General features: G+C 52.0%; 1 protein-coding gene across 1 annotated transcript in view; it reads left to right on the plus strand.

The window, feature by feature from the left end:
* The window catches only part of RAB6B (RAB6B, member RAS oncogene family), a 57,886-nt gene that overhangs the window by 22,784 nt on the left and 16,642 nt on the right, over positions 1-18,460 (plus strand). The window contains exon 2 of the mRNA XM_007110249.4: positions 3,949-4,007. Coding sequence (XP_007110311.1) covers positions 3,949-4,007 — 59 coding nt within the window. The remainder of the gene's footprint in view (positions 1-3,948; positions 4,008-18,460) is intronic.

Consider the following 18,460-nt stretch of genomic DNA (forward strand, 5'->3'; position numbering starts at 1 on the left):
AAGAGGAAAAATACGTCTCCCTGCTTAATCATGTGGGATTAAACCACCAGAAGATTATAAGAATATTGCTGAGCCATGAGCAGAGAGAAAAAAGCTCAATAATGATTGCCTGCTTATTTTTAATAAAATCCTTCCAGTAGAGCTGAATCTCTGCCCTGGGAAAGAGCTCCACGTCGCTGCAGTGGTGTCCGAGAGCAGTTGTTAGAAGGGCGGTATGACCTTGAGAACAGGGCTGTGTGGGGAGGACGGCCCTCCCACAGGCTGCAAGGGGCCTCAGGAGGGCGGGGGGCCTCAGGGGGAGGGTCTCCCACCCCTCCCCCCACCCAGCCCTGTCTGAGCTGCTTGAATGCGCTGCCCTCTTGGGCCTCCCCTTGGCTGGCCCAGTGGTAGTGCCCAGTCAGTTGACGGCTCCAGCTGTCACGCTGCTCTTTGCGGTGAGACGAGAGTGGCCAGGTAGGTGGGCTGTGCAGGCTCTTCATACCCAGGTTCCAGCACCTTCCACGCAGAGCAGCTGTTGAGGGTGGGGTGTGGGGTCAGGAAGTGCGTGGGGCGGCCCCTTTACCCAGCCAGCTCCTTTACGTGATGCCAGGGCAGCAGTGGGCGAGGGGCTGCTTTGTAAAGCTCTGCCTCAGGGCCCTAGGGACAAAGCATGGAGGCACCTTTCCTGCTGTTGGTGCTGCGTAGTGTTGCCTGGGCTCTGCTCTGAGGGCTGGTTGGTCCCCTGCAGGCTGGTGAGCCCCACCCTGAGGCCGCGGGGAGGATGAGCAGTTAGAGGCCTCTGAGCGGGGAGGCCAGGCTGACAAGTTCAGACAGGGTCTGAGCCGTGTCGTCCTGGCGGCCATGGAAAGAGTATGGGTGGTCTTGGGGAAGCTCTGAGGCAGGGAAGAGGAGGGCTTCTGCTGTGAGAAATGAGAAAAACCACCTAGAAGAGTGGGAAGAAATCATCCCCTTTTGATAACGAGGCTGTCATTCAGTCCAGGCCTCAGTTGGGGTGCTGGGCCCCAGGTGTCCTAACCCATCCATCCTTGCTTTGCTGAGCCCTCCGTTTGCCCAGCACGTGCCTGAATTCCCAGTTTCTGGCCTTGCAGGTTGGGTCAAGCACTGCCTGAGTAGGGAGAGACCCTGCCTCCAGCCCATTCCAAGGAAAAGGTGCCTTGATTTGGCAAGCCTATTCCCGGAGCTCCGTGACATCTACAGTGGTGGCAATAATGACCCAGCAGAATCCTGAAACCCAGCATGACCCAAAGGTGCTGAGGAGCGTCAGGGATAGGAGCTCAGGCCCTGGTCCGACCACCTTATCCTGGCCCTGCTCAGCTCTGGCCCTAGGCAGGGAGCTGTCAGCTCGTTTCCCCTTGTATAAAATGGGGGGTGCATGAGTACCTGCTTCAGGGTTGGGAACTAACCAGGGTGGTCTTCAGGGCTTAGTACAGCGTTGCTGCAAACACAGAAGTCCTGCACGCTTCAGGTAGGCGGGTGTCCCGTCTCCTCTGTTTACTGCTGTCGTGTAAATCTGTGCCCGGCACAGCCTTGGGGTGCGCCTGACGTGCTCCGTAAATATAGGGTTCAGGCGTTGCCTGTTATGGTGACTGTGAGAAAGCTCAGAAAATATTGGCACTGGCCAGGACCCCACACCTAAAAGTTCCTCCTGCACAGTTCCAGGACACTACTTGTTTCTGGCATTTTCTCCTCCCACCTAGCAGTCGCCCTGCAAGCCACTGTGAAGCCACTGGCAGTGGCTGGCGCCTCAAGAAGGGGAACTTTGCAGAGAAGCCTTGCAGGGCTTTCTAATCTCTCAGCTGCTCCGTGAACCTCCTGTTCCTTTAGTGGCTTTTGGGTATTCCGCTGTCTCTCCTCCCTGCCTGCTCAACTGCCCCAGGGGAGAGCCTGCTGGAGAAGAGGACCCTGTCCCTTTCGCCAAGGTGTGAGGTGCTGTGTGTCACCACAGAGGGGAGCTACCAGTGGGCCCTGCAGTACCTCTCTTCCCGAGGAGGAAGGAACTTTCCATTGTCTCTTGGAAAAGGAGGATGCCGTGCGCTCCCTGATTTCATCCTCCTCCTGCTGGCTCGGGTTGCTCCACTTTTCACTCTGTGGTCGGTCCCCTAAGCAGTTCCCAGCCAGGCCTTTCTGTGGCCTCAGAGCCGATCCTCCAGGTGTGGGGAGCCCCCACTTCTCACCTTCGTGTGAGTTTAAGTGGAGATTTAAAGCAATTGGAAAGTACTTTACAGATTTAATTTTTATTAGAGGCTCAAAGGGCAGTTTCCAGGTAGAATTACAAGAGATCCTGGGTGTAGTACTGCTCACCCCAGAGATACTGAGAAGAGAAACGAGGCTATTCTGACACCAGCGGGTGTGCTGCAATTCAGTCCTGGCGCTACCCACTCTGAGCTGGTGTCAGACTGCCCAGGTTTAAGGGCACAACCCCCAACTAGGTTGCCATCCACCTCAGACACAAGCTGCGAGTGGGGTCCCCAGGAGCACCGACACTTCTGACCAGCTGGCTACAAATCTGGGGGTGCCCACGACCCTCCTCAGGGTTCCATAATTCACCAGAATAACTCACAGAACTCAGGAAAGCACTCTACTTACAATTACAGTTTTCTATGAAAGATACACATCAGGAACAGCCCAATGAAGAGACACGAAGGGCGGGGTCTGGGAGGGCCCGGAACCAAGCAGTGTGTCTTCTCCCCGTGGAAGACAATTGCCCTTCCCTTACAAGTGCTGGCTGTTGGGAGAGGACTGCGCTCATCTGGTGCACTACTGAGGCTTCCAAACTGGAAAAGGACCTTTCCCAGAGGAACCCCATTGGGTTGCCTGCTCCGTCCAGGCAGTGACCAGCCACCCTTCCAGGCCCAGCCTGTGGACATCCCGTCTGAGAATCGGGGAGAGGCGGAATGAGAGCTCTTGGGCGCTGGCTCTCTTGTGTTCCCTGCCAGAGTTACCTGTCTTCAGCAGCCCAGAGCACAAAGAGCTCTGAGCCAAGCTCAGCTGGTCCGGTCCCCCTCGGAGCCTCCCAGGGCCATGGCGGAGACTCGGTGGGACGGAGTAGCACTCCGTGCTGGGCCTGACCTAACAAATATTCCTATCGCCCTTCCTTCCCACCCAGATGCTCACAAATGCTGCAGCAGGCATTTCCGCCACAGCCAGCCCTCAGGGGACCTGCACAGGGTTAGGTCAGAAGGCAAACCCTGCAATTTGGGAAATTAGCAGCATTTATGGGATTCCCAAGAGACTTCCTGGTTCTTTTAGCCATACCAGTGGTTCTCCGTTGGAGGTGTTACTGCCCCTTAGAGGGCATTTGCAGATGTGCAGGGGAGTTCAGGCTTGTCACCGTGACGGGGGATCCTGAAGGCATTTACCCGGCAAGGTCCGGGGTCGCTAAACATCCTGCGAGGAGCTGGACAGTCAGGCACACGTTATGAAAAATGGTCCTGCCCAAGAGAGACACTGGGGAATCATTTACTTCCCCTGCCCCCTGGTTCCTTGGAAAGCCACCTTCCTCATCAGTGCCCAGGCTGAAATAAAGGAGCATGTCTCCATCCTAGCCTGTGACCAAGGGCAAGGCAGTATTTCCAGGTGAGCGTGGGCCCATGTGACAGGAGCATCTTGTAATGCACACACTTGCCCTGATTCTTCATGTATGGCTCTTGCATCAGTTGGGCTCTTATGGGTCAAGGAAGACCTGGATTTGGGTGGTAAGGGTTCACAGGGCAGGGGGAGGCCTCCTCCTTGGTGCCTGGCAGGAACGCCCCTGCAGCCCAGCCAGTGTAGACTCGGCCGCCTCACCTCAATGTCCCTCTCTGGGGGGTCCCACCTCCCACTTGTTTCTGCATCTCATCTTTTCCTCTGGGCTTTTTTGTTTCATCATCTGTTTTTGTCACGTGAAATGTGTTTAGAGGAGCCTAGCTCGGATCACGGCTAAACCCCTCTCTTCTTGTTGTTTTACAGTCGGCAAGACGTCTCTGATCACGCGGTTCATGTATGACAGCTTCGACAACACGTACCAGGTGAGTTCCTGGGTCCCTGCCCCCCACCAAGCCCCGCGGTGTTTGCAGCCTTGACAGCCACCTGGACACCATGCCAGCCTCCCTCCCAGGGTTGCTGATGCTAGGATGAGAGTGGGGCATTCCTGGGACCTAGGGCATCCATCTTGCCTTGGAGGAGCTTCCCATCTGCACACTGGTCCCAGCCCGGTAAAGACCCTGGGCCCTTCTGAAGATCCAAACCTCAATAAGGGAAATGTTGCCAGTAGAGAAAGGACATCTTTCAGTCTGTGTTCTCTTGCCCCCCATGGCAGGTCTAAACCATGACAGTGTTTGGTTTCTTGGGGGCATATCATCATGTGGAGGAGGATGGGCAAGAAGCAAAATGAGAGACGTGAAAGAGCAGTAGGAGAACTTGCTCCTCCAGCGTGGCTGTGTGCTGGACCTTTCTGAGTGCGTACACACACACCCCCCCCCACACACACACCCCCACACACACACACCACTCCAAATTCTGTTCCACAACCTACAACACCCTAAAGGATCTGGCCCCTGCCTACTTCACTAGTCTTATTTGTCTCTATTTTGTCCTTATTTATCCACGGTGACCTTCTCTCTGACCCTCAAATATGCCAAGTTCTCTCCCACCTTAGTTTATTCATATTGCAATGCCTCCTCTGATATACGCTTTTCTCATCCTTCAGCTCTTAATCCAAATGTCACCTCCTTTGAGGGGACTTTTCCATCAACCCCCACACACCTACCCCCACACACACACACACACCCACACACACGGTTGCTGGGGCACTTCCTTCCCGGAGAGGCTGGTGTGATGGGCCTGCACTGTTCTACATGGGCAGGAGGCTGGACAGAGTGACCTGTGTGCTCCCGGCTCTCAAGGGTGGTCTGGAATCAACCAGAGTGGCTCCACGTAGCCTAAGGCTGAGCTCTTGAAGGTCCGTAACATTTCACTTTCCTGTCACCGCTGATGAGCAAATGAAGTAAATTTCCCCTGCAACTAAAGCTGTTATCACAAGGCACCAAACTTAATCATTTCAACTATTTTTAAGAAAAAATATATTGTTTTCTTCCTTAAGACAGACACAAATAATAATTCAATTTTCTAAGCCGGTGGGTTCTGTGAGATAGTAGTAGTTCCAAGGGATGTTAGTAGTGTTATTTGAGGAAAAAAAGGCAGGGAGAAGGGTTCGGGGCTTAGGGAACACTGGTGAACGAAAGTAAATCTACTTTTCTACTGCAGGACTTCTCAGGGCCTTTTACTACATCAGTGTACGGTTTTGATTTGCTGAAAGAGAGATGTAGTGTGCAGGATCTCCCAGATGTATTTGGTCATGGAATCCTTTTGCATCGAGTCCTCAAAGGATAAATATTTACAGAACACACTGGGGACTGCTGTGCTAAGAGGTCTCCCACCTCCCGGGACCTACGGAGCATGCAGAGCACAGCCCACTGCGGATTACCGTTCTGTGTCTACTCTTCAGTCTGTCTGTCTCACTCTGGACCAGTCAGCATCTTTGCCTCAAACACAGCCCCTTTCTCTGCCTCCCTCTAAATCCCTACTTATCCTCTGCTGTCATCTGAAATACCAGGTAACTAGTAACTAGTGGACTTGGTAAGAATTGACTGAAGGGTAAGGACATGGGGCCCCGAGTGATGTACACAGCCTTGGACATCTGCTCTTATAATACTTCTTGTTGATGTCCCATTGATCATAAGTGATGCTCTTGGCTGGCTGGTGTTCTTGGCAGTGGTGGGCAGTAGAGATGGCCTCAGAGCCTTTGCAGTGGTCTTCACTGGGGTGGATCAAAGCCTCAACTCCTCCCCATGTCACTTGAGTCTCCAGTGTCACCTCCTATGGCCCCCTGCTTGTCCCATATCCCATGGTCCAGCGGGCCTCCCTGCTTGCTGCTCCCCACTCAGTGACACTGTCCCACTTCCATGCCTTGGCTCATGGTGTCACCTCTGCTGGAATGCCCTTCCCTCTTCTCTCCTCTGCTGTGAAAAATTCCTGTGACTCATCAAGGCTCAGAGCACATGTTTGTGTGTGGTCAGGACCCTCCCCGTGCTCTGCACCCTCCACGGCTCCATCTCCCCTAGTACACTGTCCTCAGGGCTCCTCTGGCCTCCCAGCCCTACGCGAACTCCTACTGCTCTGGCTGCTGGATGGGCTCTCAGCTTGGCTGAGGCCAGGGCCCCTCGGATCCACCTCTGCATTCATGGGTCCAGAACAGGGCCAGCCCATAGCTGGTGTCAGCTGGTGTCAGAATCCACCACAGTGGCTTCAAGAGGCCCTGTCTGCCTTGGTTTTTAGACTCCATCTGACTGAGCGGCCACAGTGGCCCAGTGTCGACGTCCAGCGTCCTGGCAAAAAGTGAAGAAAGCCCAAGTCCCTCCCCACTGCAGGCTTTTCTGACTTTTCTTTTGGCTGCTGGTAGAATTTCTTTCCCAACACCCTCTAAGATGGTAGTTAGGCTGGGAGGCTGGGGCTCCAGCTGTGTGCGCACACAGGCCCATTTTCATGAATTCTCTGGAGATGGAGAGGGGGAAGTGTTACTTTTCCTTAACATGGTGGCAGAGGCACTTGGGAAGCAGACAAGATGCCCGAGGGCCCCGGGGGATGTTCCCAGTTGTGCCCCCCCCCACGCTGACGACTCCCCAGCACTGCTCACAAATACCCTGTGTACCAACCAGCAGAGCCCAGCAGGGCGCCCCCGCCCCCCGCCTTGATTAGCTGAGGTGCCCAGAAAGTTCCCAGGGCGGATCCACTGCTCCACCCCTCCCATCCCTTCTGTGTGTCTCTGGCTCTGTCTCCCACCCCACTCCCCTATTCACTTATTCTGACAACAGATGTTTGTCAAGTGCTTACTCTGTTTGCAGAGAAGTAGGAGAAAATGACCTGGCCACAGAATCTGGCCCTGCCCTGAGCTGGGCATGGAGGGTAGAGGGGGTTCAACCTCATCCTGGGTGGCAGCGAGTCCTCCCTCTGTCTGGGGCTGAACATGCCCGAGGCCCCAAGGAGCTGGCATGAGGACCCGGGCACGCAGAGCGCGGTTCCCCGCCAGACCTCTCGGGGGTCCTGTCCTCCTGGCAGGCCCAGGGGAGATGCCGCCTTGTTGACCTGTGGCCTTGGGAGAGCGGGTCTCCTGCCGCCTTCTGCCTGGCACTTCCCCTGCACACACGTGTACCTTGTTCTCCTCTTGACATGTGCATTCCCCAGCCTCTCACCACCCACCTGTCACCCCATCTAAATCCACTCACTTAAAGAAGCAAAAAGTCAAGACTTACAACCTGGTGAGATTCACGTCTGCAACAATTCTCTTGTATAAAATCCCAGCTAAAAAATGTCTTTCAAAATGTACTAAGAAGAAACCCCTGGTACCTGCACCTTGATGAGACATGGCCCTCTCTGTGGGCCAGACCCCCTTTCCTCTTCCAGTGGCCAGTGAAACCCACCTGTGGGCCTGGCCCTTGGTCCACCTGTTTGAAACCTGCAATAGAACCAGAATGGGAGGTTTCAGGCCCCCAGGTGGTGGCTGGGGGTGAGAGGGGAGAATCTGGGAGCAGCCCTCTTCCTGGGGTTTCTCATGGGTCCCCCATCTTAGCTGCACGTTAGCATTACCTACTGGGGGGATGACTGGAGATGCACAGGCTGGGTCAGGCATTAGCATTTTTAAATCTCAGAGGTGACTGAGATGAACTGATAACCAAGGCTAGACCCCCGGCCTGTCCCTGGACCTCCCACCACAGTACAAGTTAGGAAAGCAGCCTAGTGGGTCCCGGCCCGCTGGGGCTTACCTAGCTGCTCCTGGGAGTGTCTCTGGAGGACTGCACTGGAGCACTGCCCGGGTCCCACGGTGCCTCCGGGAAGGGGACAGCATGGCTGTGTCCACCGTGCCCTCACAGGCCGAGGGGCTGCCTGAGTTGCTGTTAGCCCCTCAGTGATCTGGGGGCTTCCCTCTCTCCCCGCTAGGTGTGTATTAGTTTCCTGGGACTGCTATAGTAAATTGCCACAAACCAAGTGGCTGAAAACAACAGAAGTTTATTCTCTCACAATTCTGGAGGTTAGAAGTCTGGAATCAGCAGAGCCACGCTCTCTCCAAAGGCCTGGGAGAGAATCCTTCCTGCCACTTCCAGTCATTGGATTTAGGGCCCACCCTAAATCGTGGATGATTTTTCATCTTGAAACCCTTAACTAATTACATTCACAAAGACCCTCTTTCCAAATAAGGTCACATTCTGAGATTCCAGGTGGACAGAATTTGGGAAGAGGACACTCTTCAACCCACTACACAGTGTCCCAGCACCTCCCAGTCTGATCCCATTGGGGACCCTTCCAGGCTCCAGGCCCCTCTGGCGCTTCACGTGCTACTGGGCCAGCATCTGACCTGGGGAAGCCGTTTCCCCAGGAGCCTATCTGGCAGCAAGTCTTTTTGTTCTTACAGGGCTTTTCAGAATGATCAGATGTTTCTTTATGTAACATTTGTAAGTTGATTTAATAAAGTAAATAGGTTTACTGGGGCCTGGTCATTGACTCTATGGAGAGCTGCCCGTCTGGCTGCTCAGCAGCCCCCAAGCCAGTGCCTGCCCCACCCCGACAGTTCACCCCTGCAGCACGGGTGGCCTTTCAGGGGAGCCGAGCTCCCACTGGGTCCCACAGCAGCACATCCCAGGTGCTCAGGGAGGGGGCGTTTGTGATGACCATGGTGTGTGAGGGGTCGTCCGCGTGGGGCTGGACGCTTTGAAGTCTCTCTTTCCGGGGCAGCGAGTTCTGCTAATGCTTGTCCAGCCAGACTCAGGAAGGTGGTCTGGGGGCTGCCAGGTTTGGGCAGCCAAGCCCCACACCTAAAGTGTCTCCACAGCGCCTTCACTGGGGGGCCTGAAGTGGGCCGCAGTGAGGAAGAAGGACCTGGGGATGGGTCAAGCCAGAATGTCCTCCTTGGACACCCAGCCTCACACTCATGGGCGCTGATCTCTGGTCCCCTCCCCTGCCGGGGCCAGGGAAAAGGAAAGGGATGGGGACTTGGGGGTAGGTTGCTGATGGTACTGAGCACCTTTCTGTCAGGGGGTCACTGTAAGGAGATGAGTGAGCCCACGCAGAGCCCACAGCAGCCAAGAGAGACCAGGAGAGGGGGTTCCCTCTGATAGGTGGGGAGGTGCCCGGGGCTCCACCTTGAAGAGGAGGTGCAGCCAGTCAGACAAGAGTGGCTGGATCAGCGCGCAGGGTCCAGGGGAGATGGCTTTTGTGGCCACAGCATGGAGCACTTGGTCAGCAAGAGGCAGGAGATTCAGAGGAGCCACATGGCATGCTGCAAGGGCACCAGGCAAGGCAGCTGGGCCCTTGGCCTACGGGGTGCACGGCGCAGCATCCGCCCCATCTGCCAGGGTGTGTATGCACATGGTACTGTGCTGGGCACCCAGCTCTGAGGGCAAGGTCCGGTTGTGGGGTGGCCAGGCTGCAGCTCTGCAAGGACAAATCCTGTCTGGTGGGCGGGTAGAGGTGAGGGGGTGGGCCTCACGTGGCCGCCGCCCCCCCACCCCGGGGAGCATGGTCTGCGGCTGGAGTGCTGACATGGGGCTGAGGCTCACGTCGTAACCAACGCTGCTGTCATCGTCCAGGTACCTCCCTGCTCATCCTCCCATTCTCCCATCCTACATTAATGCATGAAGCTCCTCAAGAGTGTCGTGGTCCTTGGGGGCGTGGAGCTCCAGACAAGGCAGGGATCAGTGGCTGTCCTAGTGGGTGTGGAAGGCTTCCTGGAGGAGAGGGTGGGAGCTGAGTGGGAAAGGGCAGGGAGGATCTGATGCCACTGCGTGGGAGGGAGGATTAGTATGCTGAAGGAGAAGCCTTGGTGGGAGCCCCAGGTGCAATGATCCTGTGCTGCGCATGCGTGGGGGGTGGTGCCGGGGCGGGCTCTGCCTTTTTGGAGCGGAGGGTCCTAGCGGGCCTGTGGAGGGGCTACTGGCCGAGCTGCCTTTTGACTTTCACGGCCTTAGGCACTTTTGCCTTCCTGGGCACTTTGCTCCTTCCTTCATTAAAAAGCAATATATATATATATACACAAATATATATAATGTATGTAAATTATATTTCATAACTATTGTTATAAAGATGAAGATAATACAGGCTGGATTCATTATTATATATCATTATTATATTCATTTTTTCTTTTGATTTTAAAAGAAATTAAAATTTAAAAAAAAATTTTTTTTCTGGGCCTCTAAAAGTACTGTGGGTTCCAGGGTCTGTGCCTGCTGTCCCAGCGGGTAAGTGGGCCTAGTTGATGAGGAGGCCCTAGGAGCTCAGCGGGGCCTGTGGAGGCCCTAGGAGCTCAGCGGGGCTTGGGCTTACGGGGCAGGGAATGGAGAGCTATTGTGGTTCCTATGGCGGGCACCGATGGGATCAAAGACTCCAGAGTTTGCAGGAGACAGGCCTGTGGGCCCCGGCCAGGGCAGGAATGGCAGTTGCAGCAGGGCCCGCAGACTTGGATGCAGCTATGTGAGTGGAAGGGCAGGGCAGGGGAGGGAGGAAAGTCACTGAGCAGTCATGCAGGGCTGCATGGGATGTGAGTGAGGGGCCTGGGCCAAGCCTGGGCCTAGACACACAGGACAGTGGGAAGGGCGAGTGGACAGAGTAGGCCTGTGGGGTGCAGAAGAGGGAGAGGAGTGGGCCCTGGGTTTCTGTCTAGATACCCCAGAAGAATATCGGTGCCATCAACACAAAGCAAAATGAAAAGTCGAGTGGGAAGTGATAGTGGTACAGCCAAGTGAAGATGTTTGAAAATGGCTGTTATGTGGGTGGGCCCAGGAGACGCTGGAAGGATCTGGATTCCTGAAGCCCCAAGAGCTACTGAGTTTTCTGGGTCGGACTGTAGAGAGCAGGTGGAGGGCCAGGAGGAGGGGCCTTTCCCCATAGAATCCAAGATGCCACGTATCCCCAGGTGGTGTCCAGGTAACCACCCGGCACCTGGAGAGATAGGGGCAGGATCTTCCACCCCTGTCGAGGTGGTCAGAGTGGGGTCACACAGAGGAGAAAGAGTCAGCACATCCTCTTATATCAGCTCTTTTTTTCTCCTCCAAAACAATGCTGCATGCAGAGGCCTCGGTTCAAATCCCAGCTCCGTCACTTAGCTGAGAGATTCTGGGCCAGCATCCCAGTTTCTTAGTATTGCATTTTTTAACCTGGAAATTATTTGGATGGCATTTAACCCCTGCATCACCTGGACCAGTGGCCTCAAACTTTAGCAGTAGGGATGTGGTTAATTTGTATTTAAACCATAGCTCATGGAGGTCTTAAAGCCTAGATGATGGAAAATTATAGGCCAGAAATACTGTTGATACAAATGTGTGTTACCATACTCTATATAGAGAACGACGCAAACCAACAACTCCACAACAAACTAAGTTGGTAATGATGATGTGAAGCTTACAATAACTTACTAATGCAGTGTTTTCATGGGAAACTGTGGGCCTCCCAACCATGCTTGCATGTGCACATGTGCAGAGCTCTGGCACTCTGCCAGATGCTGCCAGGGCCCCAGACTTCTGGCAGAACACTGGACTCCATCTTTGCTTAGCCTAGCAACGTGATGATTTTATCATATTAATGCAGTAAAGTTCCACCTTTCCCAAACATTAGGTTCTGTGGTCAAAATGTGAGGTGACACTTTTATATAGTGAAATGCCCCTGAATGCCAGGCAGCTTGGCAAGATGACCTTGCCCTCAGACACCCACTGGGGCACCACCAGTCACCCAGGTGCTCCTTTTGGACGTTTACCTGGGACTGGTCTGAGGGCAGACTTGCTGTAACATCTTTTCTTTCCCTCCCTGCTCTCCCCTGCGCTTCTCTCCCTCTCTTTTGTCAAGCATGTTGCAAATTAGGTATGCAGTCAGCCTCTAGTAGAGAAACCTGACTAACCTGGCTTAAACAAGGAAGGGCTTTGGTTTTTCAGGTGCGAGAAGTCACGGTAGGACTTGAGGTGGCCCAGCTGCACAGTGATGCCATCAGGCAGGTCTCAGACCCCTGCTGTCATTCTATTCTGCCTTCTTGTTCTGTGGGTTATCTTCATGCAGCCTGGCTCCATAGGTCACCTCTGCATTCAAGGCAGAAAAAGATAGTGAGAGCTTCCCTAGAATCCCCTCCCCCTCCAGCAGACTGCAGCTTATGTCGTATTGGCCAGAACTGAGTCACATGATCACCATTATCCTCTAGACAGGCTGGGAAAGCAGAATTTCACTTTTACAGTTTCCAGGCTGGCAAGGGAGTACGAGGTTGCCAGTTGGTATTGGGGGAGTCCAATAGCACCTGCTAGCGTTCATATGTGAAGTGGCCCCATCACGCAACTCTGACCCGGGTTTTAGTAATCCTTCCTAATTCACTTCATAGGTTACTCGTAGATAGCTCTTAGATGCCCTCAAAAGTCCATCCCCCAGAACATCTTTCTCCCTAAGAGATGAGGAGAGGGCTGGTGCATTGCATCCATTTGTGAGCCTGTGGGAGACCTCTCAGGGAGCTTCAGGCCACACATCCCTGGGCATCTGTGTGGCTTCTGGAAGGATTGAGTAATTTTGATGACATTTCACCCCTTGTTTAAAGTTGTAAGGTGCATATTGTTTGGTTGATGTTTCAGAGCACAGTCAGGAAATAAAAGAGCAATTGATAAATATTTGTATTGGGTGGTGACTGGCATAAGCCACTCCCCATTGGGAGGAAAGTGGCCACAGGGACTGTGTAGACTTTGAGACTGAGGTGTCTGAAAGAATCCAGGTACCTGCGCTGTGGCCTCCCAGCCAGCTGCCCTCCTCCTCCGCAGCACTTGGTTAAGCTGCTGGCAAGGCCAGACCGTGCCCAGCGTGTTTTCCAGAGGCTGCTGTCTCCTTCCCCCACAGCATCCACTTGCTGGTCTGAATCCGTAAGTTTTGCCAGCTTCATTTTGCATGCTCATTTGCATGTCTTTACCCTGATACTCTCATCTGATGGTTGGTGGTGCAGAGCACAAACAGCAGCTTCATTGTCAAGGGCTTGTCATGCCCAGCTGCTTTCTGCCACTTGGGGATGCTTCCCCAGCCACGGGCCAAGGCCTGGCCAAGGCTAAAAGAAGACACACATACATTCCTTTTCATGATTTCTCTTCCAGAGAAGAGAATCTTGAGTCAATTCATGCAAATTACCATGCAAATTTCCACAGCACACTTTATTACTGTGTCTTGTCAGAATGTGGATGCAAAATTACATTTCGTAATAAATGCACGTAGCAAAAACGATTTCAACAAGTGCCTCAGGAAACATCTCTTTCCTCGGGCATATGCTGGGCCAATGGGAACTTTTGTGTAGAGGGAGGCGTGTAACGCACCATCATTCTGCACTGTGTGTCTGAGCCCCTGTTGACACTGGTTAACACCACCTTCAGAAGAAGATAAATGTGAACGCAGTTATGAAATCTGTCCTTGTTAAGGTTCCGCCTGTTTTGTATAAAACGAAGTGCCTGCCATTTTTCATAAGCAGTACAGTTGGCAAGTACAGCAATATTAAAGGAATAAATAAGCATTGCCAGGTTTGGGGTGATCTAACCACAGCAGGATGCAGTCCAGCCTCCTCGGAGGGGCATCGAGCAGTACAGGAGGCTCACCCAGCACAGTCGAGGAGGGAAGGGGAGGACCGTGGGGGTCATGTACTGGTAGGAGAGTCTCAGAGTCAAGCCTGCTGCTCATGTTGTCTTGATACCCTCTTTACATCCTTATGGAAAAATTTCCAGCAAGAATAATTTACTGCATACCTCATAAGAGGAAACGGAATACAGAGAATGAATGTTGTGGCCAAGACGCCATGGTTCCTTTGGAACCCACCTCTTTGAGGGCCAGCCTTTCCTGAAGCTCTGGGAACACTCATTTATTGGGATGTGAATACAGATTACAAGCACAAAGGTTCCCAGGACCAAGTTTCTACAGCATCTTTTGGAAATCCCTCAGAGTCAGTTGGTCAGTCCTCATTTTGTTTGCACAGGGTACCTTCACGCAGTCTAACTCATTTGATCCCAGAGTCCTTGAAGGAAGCTGTGATTATCCCCATTTTAGAGATAAGAAGCTGAGGGCCAGAGAGGCTGTCATTTTCCAGGATACTCCCAACACAGTGTTCTTCCAAGCCCATTATACAGCATTCAGAGCCTGCCAAGGCACTGGCAGAGGTCCCTGAAGACAGACCAGGGCCCTCTGGGCACATGACCCCACCCAGGTCCATTTGGGTGGGGCACTCTGCTAGCTGCATGCCAGATCCTCTAGGCCTGGCCATGCACTGCCCTAAGAGGCACTGACAGGGAGCCTAGGTTTGCTGGCAGAAATCTGTCCCCCTCCCCCATGGAGGCTCCTGGTCACCTCAGCCTCTTAGCCTCCTGGCCTCACCAGGGCTGTGTGCATACATCAATCTGGGCTTTACCTTCAAAGCAGAAATGACTCCCTCCCCACCACACACTCATACCCACCCAAGCCCCGTACACCTACTGCTTTCCACATGCAGATACACAGTTGCATGCACACTTGTGTATCTCCATTCATCATGTGTCCACTCACATACACTCATACACACATTCCCATCAATACACTCACACACTGTATGACCTGTGCCGACCTTTGAGAGGGAATGGAGGTTGTGGTCTACCTGGGTAGCTAGTTGTTCTTTTTGTCTGGTGTCCCCATATTATCCTTTCAGATAATTTCTATTGATCCGTTTTCAAGTCCACTGTTTCATCTGTCACTTGCTGTCTTCTATTAAGCATTTAAAAATTTCAGATAGTGTATTTTTAGTTCTAAATTTATATTTGCTTCTTTATAGTTTCTCTGCTGAGATGCACAGATTAAAATCTGTCTCTTCATTGTGAGCATGTTTTCTTTATATGTTTGAGCATAATTGTATTAGCTGCCTAAAAATGCTTGCTACTTTCAACATCTGGGTCACCTCGGGGTTGGTCTCCATTTATTCTTTTTTTTCTTAAATATGGCTTTTACTTCATATGTATAGTAATTTTGAGTTGTATACTACACATTGTGATTAAGACTATGGATTCTGCTTGTTCCTTTGGAATAGTACTTGTTGAACCCAAATTCTCAATTCTCTCCCCCATGGTAGGCAGCAACTTAAAGTTCTGTTCAGCTTTGTTTTTTGGGTTTTCAGTCTTAGGCTGCTTGTGGTCTCTTTGGGCCAGAGATTTGGGTAGCATTTACATGCAGAATTTGGGATTTCTCATCTCCAGGATTTTCCACATTTTCCAGCTGCTGTGATAGTTTTATGATCTGCCCTCTCATCTTTAACCAATAAGACTATGGGTTTCTTGCCAAGTTGTAGCCACCCCTCAGCTCCAGCCGGGGCTGCCTTTAGGTGAATAAACAGTCATAAAAACAGGAGCCTTGCCCAGGGCCATTCTCTTCTTTTAAGTGTTGACTCCCCTCTAGATTCTACCTGCTTTCGTCACTTTCTAGTGCCTTCAGATAGTTGTTTTTTACATTCTTCTCAGAATTTATCATTGTAATCTGTAAGAGGGTTGGTTCTGATTACCAAAATCAGAACACCCCCATTCCCTCCATCTGGGATTTACTCCCCATACTTCCCATCTTCTACCATCTCCACCTGCTGGAAAGTTAGTATTCACTCAAGGACTGGCATAGTTGCCCTGCCTTTCCTCAAGAAATCAATCAGAAGCAAGTTCCCCCTCCTCTTAGAGACCTTCTAACTACAATAGTCCTACCCATCTGTCAGGGACCATAGTTCTGTGTGCTAATGTTAGCTCCTCCACAAGTTTGGAAGTTCAAGGCTGAATTGTGAACTGTGAATAGGTGTTAGCCATATGGAGGAGCATTCCACGGGAGGGAACAACTCCTTATAGGCTGGGACCAGGGCTTATTTTGGTCTAACACACAGTAAACACTCAAGAGTGAATAAGTGAATGAGTACTACTTAATTACACCATATGCCAGAAAGGACCTGCCCAGGAAAGACTGTGACCACCTTCTCCCTGCAGATCTGGCCTGTCTGGGAGCAATGGGCTCCAGCTGGCAGTATTGTAGGGCCAACTGCTTATGCCTTGTGTCTGGAAAAATAAATGATGCCAGGAGCTAGAAAATTTCTGGTAACCAAGGCCATCTTAAAAGTTCTTGTTTCTGTTCTGCCCTTAGAGAGCTGACTTTTGTTGTTGTTGTTGTTAAAATGCAAATAAGCTCCCTCTTATGTGGACTCTGCTGAGCTGTTTTGGCTGATGACCATAGATTCTGACAGGAGGGAACCAGACAGGATGTGACCCCCACACACACACTCAGTGACAGCTTCAGAAATGAAGGGACTTCAGGAAGCAGAGGGAATACAGCTCAACAGTCAGGAGCAGGGGCTTCGCAGTCAGGGAGACCTGGGTTCTAATCCTGCCTCCTCCACCCCCACCTGTATGACCTCAGTTCTGAGTGAGCCTTGGTTTTTTCATCCGTGATTAGCCCCTTCTGCAGGCATGGGCATCTCCCTGTCCCTCACCCCAGGCAAGGAATCTGCCCCTCCTCCTGGATACCACAGCCTCCTCAGACCAATTACAGCAGGAGCTCAGAATCTACGCAGTTGTTTGCAAACTTTACTGCACAAATGAGTTATCTGAGGGCTTGTCTGGAATTCTGATTCCCAGACGGACATCCCAGAGATTGTGATTCTGTCTGTCTGGGCTGGGCTCAGCAATCTGCATATTAAACAAGCTTCTGATGTGATTCTGAAGCAAGTGGTCCATGCACTACGTGTTGAGAATTACCAAATCACTGGCCAGTGGGAGAGACTGACTAGTATGAGATCTTTCCAGTTTAGAAGAGAAACTGTTAAATGAGGGGCTCTGAGGCCAACCTGAGGGCTCAGAAGATGACTGGATTCAGCAGAGGAGCTGAATCTTGATCTCTGATTAGGTTTTAACCATGTGGAAGAGCGTTAGAAAAGGCACAGAAACACAAAGTGACTTGTGTGTGTAGAGTCCTGACCACAGTATTATTACTAAAGTATAAAGTGCAAGCTGGGAAAGAGGGGAATGAGGTCAAAGGAAGCGAGGGGCAGACCCTTTGCAGGCCAAGCTGAAGTGTTTGGATTGTCTCCTGGGGGCAGTAGGGAGTGATATGGTCAGATTTATGTTTTAGAAGGATAACACTGGTGCTGGTGAGAGATTATTTATCCAGGGAGAACCTCAGGGCAGAGAGACCAGTCAGGAAGCTGTTTAGGCTATTCAGGTAAAAGAAGTTGGAGGACTGAACTGGGGCAGTGCTGGTGGGGATGGAGAGAAGCAGACAGGTGAAAACACTCAGGAGGCAAAGTATCAACTCAGTGATTCCTCTGCTGTGAGGGGGTGGACGAGAGAGCAAGGGAAGAGGAGGAACTCAGGAGGGCTTCTGGAGGCTTGGGCACCTGTGGAGGTGGAGGTGCCATTCATCGAGATGGGGAAAGTAGAAGTAAGTCTGGAGGGGGATGATGGGCTCCGGGTGGGACACGTATGTTTAGTTAGAGGTCTAGAGGACACGTGGATGGACATATCCAGTAAGTGGTCAGATACCTGGATCTGGGGCTCAGGACAGAGATGAGGCCTGGAATGTAGGTTGGGAAGCCAGCAGCACATCCTTTTTGAAGCTGTGACAGTAAATGAGGTCCCCTGACACAAAACAGTAGGGAACACCAACATTTTAGGGACAGAGAAAGGAATAGGATCCTGTAAGAGGCCAATAGGAACAGCAGTTAGAGAGGCAGGGAGAGCCAGAAACAAGTCACGTCATGAGAGCAAAGGAAGGAAGAGTGTCAAGGAAGAGATTGGTCCACAGGGTCAAGTACATCTAGTAGAGTCTGGCCTATAGAGTCTCCTTACAATTTGGAGATGAATGGCCATGGCGACCACAGCCAGAGGAGCCTCAGTGGGCAGAGGGGCAGGAGTCAGTCCACTGAGCAGTGGGTGAGAAGAGAGGAAGTGGGGACAGCTGGTTTGGGCCCTTTTCCAAGAAACATACCAAGGGAATGGAGGTGAGAGATTGGCAGAGAGCTGGAGAGCCACTTAATGACAGGGAAGGATTTTTTTTTAAGGATGCAAGAATTTTAAGAATGTTTCTTGGATGAAAGGAAAGCCTGAGTAGTCAATGAGGGGTTGAGAAAAGAGAAAAGAACCTTGATGGCTGAGAGGCTCAAGGGCCAAGAGAACCCCAAGGAGAGGCTTGCTTTGACAGAAGGAGCAAATGCTCAGAGCCTGGAGGGATGGAGATACGGCTGGACACACACTTTGCAAATATCTTTGTATCCTGGCTCTGCCAGTTCCAGCTGTTGACACTGAGCAAGTAATTTAGCATCTCTTATACTGTTGACCCTTGAACAACGTGGGTCTAAACTGGGCTGGTCCACTTATATGCAATTGATTTCAGTAGTAAATACTACAGTACTACACCATCTGCAGTTGGTTGAACGGAGGAA

The sequence above is a fragment of the Physeter macrocephalus genome, chromosome 1 (assembly GCF_002837175.3).
Source record: "Physeter macrocephalus isolate SW-GA chromosome 1, ASM283717v5, whole genome shotgun sequence".
Classification (NCBI taxonomy): Eukaryota; Metazoa; Chordata; class Mammalia; order Artiodactyla; family Physeteridae; genus Physeter; species Physeter macrocephalus.